Below are 13848 nucleotides of genomic sequence, written 5' to 3'. Positions count from 1 at the left end.
TGTCAGAGTCCGGCGCACTTTGCTGTGTTCAATCTGTTGTGTCAATCTCAATAAAGGCCTTCCACTCCCCACACAGTAGCCTGTAATGGAGCCCATCCCTGCTCTCACCTCCGGCACTACAACCAAACCAAACACACTCTATCCACACACACACACACACACACACACACACACACACACACGCACACCCTGCTGTGTCAACATCACACCACGCTCTTGTGTCAACCTCTTTGCACCATTCACGTGGGTTAGCCACAAATAGGGAGTAAGCAGGGGCATCTGGCCTATATAGGCGTACACACACACACACACACACACACACACACACACACACACAACACATTCGGCCTGACAGACACACACATTCCCATCGCAGCAGTGTTGGGGAGTGTTTGTCAGAGCCAGTCAAGCATTGATTTTCAGCAGAGGCATGCAGCATGCAGGTATACAGTAATACAGTGAAGTACTGCGGCACAGGGAATCAGCACCTGAGCAAATGCAGCACACACACACCACTCTCAGGTTCAGCCAGTTCAACCGCACACAGTTTAAGCAGGAAGGAATAACGGCGTATGCACTCATAATTGCTCGGCCGGATGGATGGATGATAGGTGAATGGATGGATGAGGGAGGGGTAGGAGGATCGGACAGACGGATGAGGGATGATGGACAGATAATAGTTGGATGGAGGAGGGGGTTTTTTTTGCAACAAAGACATCCTGAACAAGTACGCTGCCGAGGGACGGATGAATAAACAATGAGGTGCCACGGTCAAGCAGGAAACACAGCGCGCTGTCGGCATGAGAGCGGTGGCAGAGACATGGCAGCGGTCCCCCTGCATCTGTCTTACAGAACGAGCCGTCTCAGAACAGCAGCCAGGGGACGCCCTGGCCCCGTGTTTCTAATATGATTATAAAATCACGCCCCCCCCCCGCCCCCTCCTCCAACTCACATCCCCCCCACCCTCCCTCCCACCCCTCCAACCCACCCGCCCTAGCCCTGCGCTTCGTTAAAATGAAGAACAACAATTCAGATGAACACTAATCTTCCTCGCAGACACACACACACACACACGCGCGCGCGGCACAGATACAACATCACAGTGCTGAGCAGCACAAATTACTTTGACTAGTGTCGAGAAAAACCTGCACTATTTTGAGACGCGCGCAGGGAGAGGCCTGGTCCCGTGGGGGCCTGGGGGGGGGGGGGGGGGGGGGGCGCTGGTGACTCAATGGGACAATGGCAGAAATGCAGAGAGGCTGCACAATGTACAGCAGCAGAGGAGGTAGCAAGCAGCGGCAGGGAAGGAGGGCTGAGCTTGGGCTCCCTTTGCTACACTCAGCACATTGAAGAGTTTTCCTTCTCCCTCGCTCTTAGTCTCACTTCCCACACTGCTGTTCTTTGTCTCTCTCCCTTGTTCAGGCTACGTCTCTCTCTCTCTCTCTCTCTCTCTCTCTCTCTCTCTCTCTCTCTCTCTCTCCCTCCCTCAGCATACTGGGTCAGAGAAGCATACACTGCAGCACAGTTGATTGAAGTAGAGAAGTTTTCTTTTTTTACTACTTTTCTCTGGACACACACACACACACACACACACACACACAAGCACGGACACAGTCTTGCACAGACACACAAGCTCACACACACACACACACACACACACACACACACACACACACAACAGTAACTGTAACCATTCCAGACGGTGTCTTTGTTGTTCTGGGGGTTTTCCTCTCTTTGATGTCTCCAAGGCTGTGGGCTGAGCACGCAGCTCTCTCCTCCAGCCCTCTGCATGCACATCAACAGACCCTTCCCGCTCCAGCCATACAGCCAGACACCAGTCCAACGGCCATTACTATATCATCAAATGTGTGTATATATATATTTAAGGGCCTCTTGACACGACCGCTAAATTTCCTCAACCATAAAGAAAAGCTGGCCTTTTCAACACAAACGAGTCTTGGTGTTACACGTCTTTCTATCCAAACGTTGAATGGCGACCTCTTTTGTGACTATAACAACGGACCGAGTCTGAACAAAGCTGATCCATCAGCAAAAGCACTGTACACATAGATCAAATCTATCTCAGAGTCCTGCATCACACGTAGAGGTGCGGTACATGCACACTCACAAACACACATACACCCCCGTGTGCGCACACACACACACACACACACACACACACACACACACACACACATACACACGCACACACACAAACACAGGCAGTCGGAAATGGAAAGTGATTTTTTTTTTATGTGCAGCACCTGCATATAGTGCGACTTCAGCATCATGGTCAGGACTGGAACGCTCTAGCTTTTTCAGCATACCACAGAATACGCCCTCACCCGTTCCCAAAAGTAGAAAGCCAATCAAAAACTATTTTCTCCCCCCTCCCCCTCTCCCCACACACACACACACACACACACACTGCAGCATTGGACCCCTCCCCTCTGCCTGCATCTCTCAGTCTACCTCGGACTCCCGGTTCAGTTAATTGGACAATTACAGCCTCTTTCAGGGACAGAGGAGTGATAAAAGGAAACCCTCCCCCTCTATCACATCCTTCAGAATCCCCTACTGACAACCATGAGACTCCTACCTCCCCTCCGCCTAAGCAGCTTGTCTCTGTTCTCGTCTCTTTCTTTCTCTTCCTCTCGTTTTTTTACTCGACTCATTTCCCTCGCCAGTGTCTTTACCCACCAGTATCCCAAGTCATGTCTAGGCTCATTAAGGCTTGGAAAGAACCAACCAGAAAAAAAGCACAGGATTTAACTAACAACCAACAGAGCGAGGGAAGGGGAGATGCACTGAACTGAGCCTTGCGGGAAAACCACACGGATTCACAGGTAGACACCTAGAAATCCAATACACACACTCTCTCACACACACACACACACACACACACACACACACACACACACAAACACACACAAACGGATCCATATGTTTGGGTGTGCATGCAGGCACAAACACAAATCCATATGTTTGCTGCAGACAAATCTACACAAATACGCACTGCACTATCCCACACACAGATACACACACACACACACACACTCGCACACACACACACACACATACACACACACGTTCAACCGAGGATCCCTGACAGCAGCTTTTTCCCCATATACGCACAGCCACATAGCATATAAACACCAAGCAGCAGTCCCAAAATATCCTCAGCAAAAATAACAGAGGGGAGGGAAGGAGAGGAGGGGAGGGAGGAGGAGAAACATTACAGCAGCAACTGAAAAACACTGATACAATTGTTACCGTGTGCGAGAGCTGAAATGAACACATCTCTTGATGTATTAACATGACACTGTGCAGTGCATCAATAAGACCGGAATATGATCAATGCAGAGTGTTGTCATCATCGACCACCAATTGAAGAGTGGAAATCTTAAATTGGAGTCTTATGAAACAGTCCTTTAGGTAAAGACCCATTTAACAAAATCCATTTTGCAGTGAGGTTATGAGACCCATTGAAATGCAGCAGGGACAGCCCATCAGAATAGCATGAGATTATAAACGGCTTGAGGCCAATGTTTTGCAATGCACGGTCAACATGACATGACATCCAACATGGAGACCAGCGGGGCTCCCCCATTGGTCAGAAAAGGTGTTCTCTTGCAACATTCTCCTCAGACAAGTTCCACCAGCGCCCTAGACCCACAGTACACAACCAATGGCATGATGAGAAAACAACAAAGATGAATCAACTAAATAAATATACAGTTTGTAGCACAATTGGAAATATCTTGACGTTGAACAGAGCGCCACGAGACCCCTCAGATGCAAAGAGATGGGGGAGAGAGAGAGAGAGAGAGATGGGCCGAGAAGGGGGGGAGCAGGGGGGGGGGGGGGGGAGAGGAACGGACATAAATACATTTCCTGTGCAGAAGTCTTGCAGCATACAAAACCTCAAAAGAGCTGTTAAAAAAAAGAAATAAGGTTAACTCCGCTGCAAAAGTCAAATATCACCTGCATAAAAGAAGGTAGATTTAAGCCGCTGATGCACGTTTACATTTGACACAACATTAAACTACAAGATAACCTTCGCTCTTTTTCTCTACCTCGATCGATGGATGCCCAGCTCAGACGTCACCACTACAGCACGAAATCACTTGAGATGTTGAGCGTACAGGATAACAATAGGATTTATTGGGGTAAAACCAACCAGCATGGTATAATGGGACAAAACCAGTACTCATTTGGTGGAAGAACAATAAGGGTGAGTATGTTTTTTCTCCAAAATATTTCGGCGTAGAGTTGTATGAAAATTGACCAATCAGTAAGTTGTTTCTCGCCTCTATTATACCTAAGGGATGGTTAGGGATTGATGCATTACATTTTTAATCAAACTGAGTGCAGTGCACAGTGAAAATGCTGACCTTGTAGTCTACACCAGGCTAAGTTTGTGTGCATGTGTGTGTGTGTGTGTGTGTGTGTGTGTGTGTGTGTGTGTGTGTGTGTGTGTGTACGTGCATCTGTGCTTGTGTGCATGAGTTTTTGCATGAGAATGTGTGTGGGCATGTGTGTGTGTGGAAAGAATTATAATAAAAATTGCTGAAATTTTGAGTGCTAACACAGGCTCCATATAAAGGTGACCCCTCTCATTTGATGTCAAGAAAGATTGTCAGAAATGAAGAAAGCAATTAATTGGTACATTGTAAAACTATTCCATATACAGGCTAAATAGGAAATTGCACTTCATCGTTGACAATAAAAATAGTTAAGTGATTATTGTAGACAAGCTAAGGGCCTTCCCATTAATGAGGGAGGGGTGTCATTTGCTACATATGTTCAATTTAACTTAGCACAAATAAGAAACTATAAAATCTCAATAACTGAGAGATACCACTTTCAGTAAACCTATGTTATTCAAAACACATTGCATAATATGCCCATTCAAAACAAAGACAAAATTATGCACTCCTGCCCCCAATGCAATTTACAAATGTTTAGAGACATCAATATAGCATTGAATTGTGACAAGCTTGAATATCATCCATAAATGATAGACCCAAAACATAACTATTAGAATTTGGAATTATAACCAAATGTAGTCCCCCGCTATTCCTAACAGTAGATATTTTTAATTTGGTCCCAGAAAGATTCAATTTTAAAGTAGACATTTCAAATCAGTTTAACAATTTGGCATGACACGGAGTAGGCTACATCTGGTTTGTGCGCCCCCCCGTGGACAAAATTCACATTGCTACCTTGCAAATAACTAGTAATTGAGCAAACGTTGCCAATTTCGCATCACTTACTCAACTCAACCTTTACAGGAAACAAAAATGATGCGTGCATTTACATGCGCAGATGAAATGGGGAAAAACACATATGCGCTCAAAACCCATCCGTTTGCTGGTAAACCATCACATTGCACTAGACTTGACTCGTTTTAGCTTTTGCCTCGCTATCTTCCTTCAGGTTAAGATACAATCCACTCAGACCCTCCAGGACTGCTTTGGCTTGGCAGTTCAATAGGGTAACCTCAGAGCGACAGTATTATTATGATTGTTAGCCACAGCCTGCGTACATTAAAACAAGACACAACGTAGTCCTACCACTGACTGGCACCACAATACGCGCTCCAAACACAGGGTCCGTGGCAGCAATCATTTACGTTTGATTGGTGGAATTGGTTTTATTAGGAAGGCTATACCAGACGCATAATCACTATACATTGATTTAACATTACCTTTACAATTAAATTCTTCACTGAAATTACAGAATAAATATATGCACATTTTTCTTCAAATCTTTGTGAGAGAGAAAACATTAAAAGTGCCTCCTACAAAGCCGTTAGTGGGTGACGATGAGAATCCAGAAGCAATGGGAATCTTAACAAAGTGCGTGGAGTTTCCAGAAAAACCTTGGGCTTTATCATTTAATATTCACATGTTTTACCCTCCGTGCGTCAGTGCATCCTTTTACAAGAAGCACCTGATATAGTCGTTCTCGTTCATCATAATAACCATATTAATAAGATAGAAAATTAAATAGAACACTGAACTGTTATGCGTTGCAGTGTCTCTATTCATAATGTGAAGTGAATGTTTTCAGCAAAATCTGTCGCTCTTGCACTGGAGCGAGTGCATGCAGCAAACTGCAATTCGTTTTTAATATATATATATATATATATATATATATATATATATATATATATATATATATATATATATATATATATATATATATATAATTTTCTTCTTGTCTTTCAGTCATTTACTACAAACTCTATGTGCACGGCCTCCGGGTGTTTGCACATCCTGTATGGAGAAAACAGAAACATAACTCGAACCCCGTGTGAGGGAGACGTCCAGCTCCCGTGCGTCTTTGGGCGTCAGTATATCCCCATGACGCAGTCAGAGCGCGCGTAAAATGGGGTTCGTTTTCATGAGACAATAAAATGTACGATGTTTTTTTTATTCATTCTTTTTTTATCTGTTAGTTTTTTTTTGTTCTCCCCCGGTGGCCCTTTCTTTGTTCTCCAGCTCTCCTGGGCATATAGACACATCTATCAATATAAAAATAACGGCTGTTGACATTGCTGGCTACTCTGAAAAAGGCACTTTATTGAAATATCTGAGAATGGCCTCTCCTCCAAAGCAATTTTTTGGGAGGAAATGTTGTAACTGGAATATTATATTTAGTTTCATATCATGCAGTTTTTTTGAGTTGTCGTTTTTTTTCATACGTTTCAGTTGTAGTCATGTTTGTATGAGTTTGGTAAAAAGGTGACTTGTTATTTTTGTGAATTAGTTTCCAAGGGCTACGGATGTTAAAATCGGTACGATTTCTCCAGGACTTCGAGGTAATCCGGCTTAGTTTGGAGTTTGGCCCTTAACTCGAGGTAATCACTTTGGGACGGGTCGGGGTAACCTTTCCCCGTCGTGAAAAGCAACGTCTCTTTCAAGCGCGCGTCCTGCTGTAAGTCTGGATACTGCATGCCGGGCGGGTGTGCGTGTGCTACATGCATGTCCTTTAGTTTGGGCACCGTTCCGTACAGACAGTCTACGAAGCCCACGGTCGGCGTCGGCCTCTGGCTGTCGATGACCGTGGGGCACAGCCCGCCGCCCTCATGAAATCCCGCCAGATCGCCGGCGGTGTGGTTGACCGTGACGATGGTGTTGAGCTGGGAGTTGGACACGGCCAGGGTCCACTCCCTCTCCTTCTCCAACAGGGTCCTGTAGTGCGTGTTACCGCCGCTCCCGCCGTCCATCTTCTCCGAGAAGTGACCCCGCTCCTCCTCCGCCAGCTCCCCCTCCCGGGGCTTGTAGATGGGGTTGTTGCACATCTGGGTCACGGGGTGGGGGATGTAGTCGTACACGTGCCCATGGGCGTGGGCGTGGGCGTGGGCGTGGGTGTGCGCGTGTGCGTGTGCGTGGCCGGCATGGCTGTTGGCCTGCACATTGGGCGCGGATTTCTCGGGCGTCCCGTCATTACCCGAGCCGCTCTGTCTGGGCGGGTCCTCAAATATCCGACACTGCATCTGGAGGCCCGTCAGGTCCACTTCTGAGCGCTTCCGGAAGGGCATCTTCTTCCTCCTCTGCAGGACGAAGGCGAAGAGCCCGGCAGCCACGAACACGGCGGAGATGAAGAGGATGAGCAGACTGAGGATGAGGACGGAGAGCGGCACGGCGCCCCTCGCCTTGGCCTCCCCCAGTTCGGAGCTGCGGGTGGTGGGGTGGTCCCCGCCGGACAGGCCCGGAGAGGGCCCCGAGGAGTACTTCAGCTCAGGACAGAGGACGTCCACCTCCAGCGAGCGCAGGTCGCTCCCCGAGGTGGAGTCGGGGGTCTTGCAGATGACGTCGCCCACCACGATGACGGAGGAGAGCTTGTCCAGCCATTGCTTCAGCGGGATGATGTCGCAGGAGCAGTCCCACGGGTTCTGCAGGAGGTCGATCTGCACGATCGAGCTCAGGTGCTCCAGCACGCCGCGCACGGGGAGGGAGAGGAAGTAGTTGTTACGGAGGTTGAGGCGCGCCAGGTTGGTGCCGGCGAAGACGTCGGTGGGGAGGGTGCGGAGGAGGTTGTCGTTCAGGAACACCAGCTGGAGTCCGGGCATGAGGGAGAACGCGGCGGGCTGGATGTCACGGATGACATTGTACTCAAAGTAAAGGTAGCTCAGCATCTGAAGGCCCCTGAACATGCCGGGCGTGAGCCTTTCAATGTCGTTACCGTTCAAATACAAACTTTTCAAGTTGGGCAAGTTGATGAAGGCGCCCTCCTGGACATAGGATATCCGATTATTCCCTAAATGTAATAAATCCAAGCTTGAAAAGTTCCAGAAATCGGAGCGGTATATTTTCTGTATCAGGTTTCCACTGAGATAGAGTTTCTTGGCGTTGAGTGGCCGCGGCAGCAGCTCAGAGATATTGTGAAAGCCCTTCTCTTTACAGTTGACTGTCAGCCCCAGATCGCTGATGTGAAGGTTGCAGGTACATCCAGCGGGGCAAATGATGGGGATGGGAGGCCTGGTTTGGTAGCCAGCCACGGGAGGCTGGTTTATTCCCGGGTAGATGCTGCGAGGGGTGGGCGAGTTCTTAGTGGGCCGAGGGCGCTTGGTGGGTTTAACATGCCTCTCCCTGTACTCCACCGATGAGGCCGTGTTGTGAAAGGAGGAGAGCATGGAGGAGGGCTTGGTGGGCCAAGTGTTTTCATTGTTGAACGGGACGCGCGGTATTCCCAGCTTTGCCTCAATCTCCGCGTCCGACAGCGACGGGCAGAGCTCGCTCCGTTTGATTTCCCTCAGGTCCTTCCCGTGGAAGTGGAAGGGGTATTCGCACGTGATCTCGCCCACCAGCGCCGTGTAAGGGATCCTCTCCAGCCACGTTTTGAGCTGGACGATTTCACACGCACAGTTCCACGGGTTCTCCTCCAGCTGGATCTCCATGAGGCTCCGCCCCACGTACTCCAACATGCCCTTGTAAGGCAACGTTTTTAACCTGTTCCCCCTCAGGTCCAGATGCGTGAGGGACACGGACCTGAACAGGTAGCTGGGCAGCACAGGGATCAGGTTGTCGTTCAGTATGAGAACTCTCAGTTTGTGAAGGTGCCTGAAGGCGCCGCTCTCGATGCGCTTGATGACGTTGTAGTCCGCCTGGAGGTACTCGAGGCTCTCCAGACCCAGGAAAGTGTCATTCCGGAAAACCTCCAGTTTGTTCTCGTGCAGGAACAGGCGTTTGAGGATGCCCAGGCCGTTAAACGCACCAGCGTGGATGTCCTGCAAAGCGTTGTTCCCCAGGTTGATAGACAGGGCGTTGTTGAGATGGAGGAAGCTGTTAAAGTACAGCTTCCGCATGGAGTTCCTCTGTAGGTTGAGCTTGAAGGGCCGGCTCCATATCTGGGAGATCTGGCTGACGTTTGTAAATCCCTTGCTGTCACAATGGACGTGGAAGATGCCCTCTCTGACCTCGCAGTAGCAAGGCTCGAAGCAGGCCTCCTCCATCTCCTCGGAGTCCTCCAGCAGGGGCATCGGGGTGGTCCATCCTAACGCTATGGTGCTCAGCAAGGTAACCCACAGCATCCTCGCTGACACCCGGGGGAGGAAGTCACAGCTCCAGAGACAGAGCCACTTCACAGCGCTGCACACGGAGGAGGGAGAGAGAGAGAGAGAGAGAGAGAGAGAGAGAGAGATTTAATGTTATTGCACATGCATATACATATACCTTGAAGCAAAGTTGAAAAGGTCAAATCCAGATTTGCAATATATAACATTGAACCGTTATTCATTTAAATTGCTTCACAGTAATGCAATAATCAATTCCCATATTATCCTCATGAATAAGGAAAGACAATAGAAGGTTCATACGGTTTAGGGTGAAGGATATTTCTGTCTTCGTTTTTTTAATTCTTGTTTTATTCCCGACCTGCTTGTATTAAGTCACATTCCAGGAAAGAGTAATTCGAGATAGCAATCTCTTTGAAACAAACGACGTGCGCGCAATTGGCATATCGATCACTGTAGCTTCTAATGCACCTCAGCCTTGAACGGAGAATGACAACACGTAGGCCGGAATCTAACTAAACATTTGGGTTAACAAATTGTGGAGAAAATAAAATATTTAAACGCCAATTATGTTGGACGCGTTATTCAGTTGTGTTACACCCAGTGAGGGGAAACGCTTTCTAATGATACGGATATGTTTTAAAACGAGGATCGTTGATGTGTAGTCTGCAGAAGGGGCCGTAGAAGTTCCTTGGCAACCGCGTACTATTCCGCTCCGGACGTTTTCGGAGGTTAAGCGTCGATCCACACCGGCTCGTTCATCTCTAGTGTGAACACACATGCTCCCGGTAACTGGCAATTGAGAAGAAAGGCTTCAAATAGGCTGATTTGGTCGAAAGTGTTGTCACTACTGATCACGTTTGTATTTTACTATTTGCATCGTATTGGTATTGGCGGATTAGTGGGGAGAGGCGGTGAGAAAAGGGAATAGTTAAGAGAAAGAGCTCAGTTGGCGAGCTGATGTGGACTGCAGCTCGTCTGACGCCGAGGGATCCTGAGCTCAGATGGAGGATCTCCTCCGAGCTTCGTGCCCAGCTTTGCAGAACGACAAGTCACAGGCTATTTAAAAACACCAATCAAATCAAAACGTGCCATTCCGTTGTTCAATAACTCTGTTCAATAAAAATGTCGTATGCGGGAAAAGTGCAAAAACACCGACATAGACGAGCGCGTACACATACACGTGCACGCATCAGGACTCAACACGACGTCGACCCTCCTGAATAGCGCACTTTGTAGGGCTTCGCTTATTTCGACGTTTACTCAAAAGCGCACGTTTGCAAAACACGCACGGGCACGAGCGCACCCGCCCGCGCGCGCATACACATACACATACATGCATACACCGGGCGTGCACCACGCCGACGCACGCACACACACACACACACGCACACATACGCACATAACACAGACAAGCACACACACGCACTGACACACACAGACACACACACACACACACACACACACACACACACGCGCGCGCGCAAACACACACACACACACACACACACACACACACACACACACACACACACACACACACGCACACACATAGGCTGTCCGTTACAGGGTGATGAAAATCCAGAGGCGTCGCACGGAGCGGTTTCTAGGGCGGAATCCACGGTACTGAGACAGAACCTTCCAAGCGCATAAACCGGACGGAGGTGAAAGAAAGGGCAAAAAATATTTCCGTGGAAAAAATTGTATTTAACACCAACAAATATGCTCCTTTTCTAATCGCGTATCTTCGATTTCCTTGGTAAAAAAAAAAAAATCAAAAATCAAAAATCCTCTGGTATTTCCGTGGTGCACGTTCCTCTCACGACGTGAACGCAAAACTTAGGCGGATGCGTGTTCAAAAAAAGAAAAATATAACTGTCATATCCTGGGGGGGGGGGGGGGGGAGATGATCTGGTGTTATACCTACTTAGTTTACAGAAATCCAACTTGACATGTCCTCTTGGCGGGCGAGAGGCAGACGGAGCCGTCCGTCAGCGGGCTGCTGGGGAGACACGGAGGAGCTGTTTGGGTACATGGAAAGTAACATCTGCTCGAGAAGATTCACATGCAACGGGCAACACATCGGCCATACACATATGTGGGGCGAAAAAAATCATCCAAAACGGCACAATAGGCCTATGTTTAAAATAGCAAAGGTTTGCCACGGTTCAGAGGAAAAGAGAAGGAGGCAGAGAAACAGGCTGCACCGGAATCGGTGGAGATGCTCGTTTTTCCCCCACCATTGCAATTCAACGAAAAGTAACGATGACAATTAATGATGCCGAAATAATAAACGATGATGATCATAATACGCACGGTGTCAAAAAACAGCACGTACCGAAGAGCTTGTTGATAGTCTATATGCCGAGCATACCGCAGTTGCCTTTCGCGGTGACATTGCCTGGAAAGCTGTGAATAGGAAACACATGCCCATTGATCCCAGCCTTCTCCCTCATCCTTATCCCCCCATCCTCACATCGCACACCACTGACGTGCCTCGCTGTTCCGCGGCCAATGTCCGCAACGACTATACAAATAAAAAAGTTCACATATAAGCACCCCAAAAAAAAAACACACACCGACACAAACACACAAGCAAACTCACCTCAGTTGTGTCGTGCGATTGAGAAACATTAGGAGGAGGGGGGGAAATTAATTTCCCGGAGCTTTGCTGGATCTCTCTATTGCTGACTTTCCTTCCCTCTCGCTCTGCTGTGTACTTCTATCTCGTCCTATCTCTCTCCTCCTCCCTCTCTTAGCGGCTGAAGAAAAGGAGAGGAGAGCGAGGAGAAATGAAGACGTGATAGGAATGCAATTTACCTCTCACGCTCCCTCTCTCTTTCTGTGACTTCTTTCTCTCTCTCTCTCTCTCTCTCTCTCTCTCTCTCTCTCTCTCTCTCTCTCTCTCTCTCTCTCTCTCTCTCTCTCTCTCTCTCTCTCTCTCTCTCTCCCTCTCTCGCCCTCTCCCTCTCTCTGTTCTTTCTCAGCGGTTTGCTTCTACGCCAGCCCTTGGTTCGCCCGTTCCGTTCCGCTCTGTTCCCGTGGTGGCTCAACAGTGTGTGGTGATGGAGAGGATGGTGGTGCTGGAGGTGCGGGAGGTGCTGGAGGTGATGGTGTTGGACAGGACGTCAAAGTCTACGTCCTCTCTATCCGACGCCGCAGTAGGATTCTTTGTTGGATCATTACGAACGACAGTCTTGAGGCGCTTTGCATTTTCTTTTCTTTTTTTCTTTTTTTCTGGGGTCGGTCTCCTTGTCATACGTCACAGGGATGAGAGAACGAGCAGGCGAGCGAGCGCGCGAGGGGAGAAGTGTGTGTGCGTATATGTTAGTGTATGTCTGCGCGCGCGAGAGAGAGAGAGAGAGAGAGAGAGAGAGAGAGAGAGAGAGAGAGAGAGAGAGAGAGAGAGAGAGAGAGAGAGAGAGAGAGAGAGAGAGAGAGGTCCGTGGTAATAAAAGTGTAATGAGAAATAGAAGGGCAAGGATAGTGACGGATAAGCTCGCTTTTGAATGTTGAAGGGAGAGGGGGAGAAGAAGTGCGTGGGGACGCGCCTCAGAGAACAGAAAGAGTGCAGGTGCGTGCGTATCGGAGTGTGCAAAGGGCGGGTGGTCGCGGTTGCCTCTCCATGGCTGGCGCCAGGCGGCACTACGGGGGGAACAAAACGCTTCAGTTTGTCTGTCTTTAGCCTGTGGGCTGCTCTCTATCTGTGACATCTGATCTGATGATAAATATATACATTTTTTATGCCATGGCTTTCATTGTTGTCAACCAAGTAAGACGTTGGCAGGCTTCTCCGTGTCAATGTGTCCGCTAAGAAAGAGAAGGCTGTTGACTTTCACAGTTGCAGGCGAATAGCAAAGCGAGTCGCCTTCTATTCTACCCACGTGCCTTCCCTGTCGTCGCCTCCAGCGGGCAACACAAGCCCGTGTTGCGAGGGCCAATCAGCAACCGCTTATAATAATAATGAATAGAACAAAATAATAATTAATTTTAAAAAGTATATATACCTAAAATGCATACAAAATAATAAAGTGATCATTAAAAAAAATAATAAAATATAAGACATGATGGGAAGAAATGTGTGTCTATTTCTAATTTGCAATTGAAACTGCCTGTGTGTGTGTGTGTGTGTGTGTGTGTGTGTGTGTGTGTGTGTGTGTGTGTGTGTGTGTGTGTGTGTGTGTGTGTGTGTGTGTGTGTGTGTGTGTGTGTGTGTGTTGACCACCAGACATAATCAGTAAAACAGCATTTGAAACCAGCTGCTTGCTGTTAGGCTGTCATTCATCGTCATAAATAACTGCCATTCAATCCGTCAGCCTGTCAGC

At 48.2% G+C, this 13848-nt stretch overlaps 1 protein-coding gene across 1 annotated transcript; it reads right to left on the bottom strand.

Moving 5' to 3' along the window:
* Nucleotides 1-6793: 6793 nt before the first annotated feature.
* Nucleotides 6794-9541, bottom strand: slitrk3a (SLIT and NTRK-like family, member 3a; the record flags this gene model as incomplete). The annotated part of the gene is made up of 1 exon (XM_084466864.1): nucleotides 6794-9541. The coding sequence occupies one exon, from the start codon at nucleotides 9539-9541 to the stop codon at nucleotides 6794-6796; it is 2748 nt and encodes a 915-aa protein (XP_084322990.1).
* Between the last annotated feature and the right edge of the window lie 4307 nt (nucleotides 9542-13848).

This window comes from Micromesistius poutassou (assembly GCF_964030765.1).
Source record: "Micromesistius poutassou genome assembly, chromosome: 4".
NCBI lineage: Eukaryota > Metazoa > Chordata > Actinopteri > Gadiformes > Gadidae > Micromesistius > Micromesistius poutassou.
The sequence above is the reverse complement of the archived record's forward strand: the minus strand, read 5'-3'. Positions and strand labels throughout refer to the sequence as shown.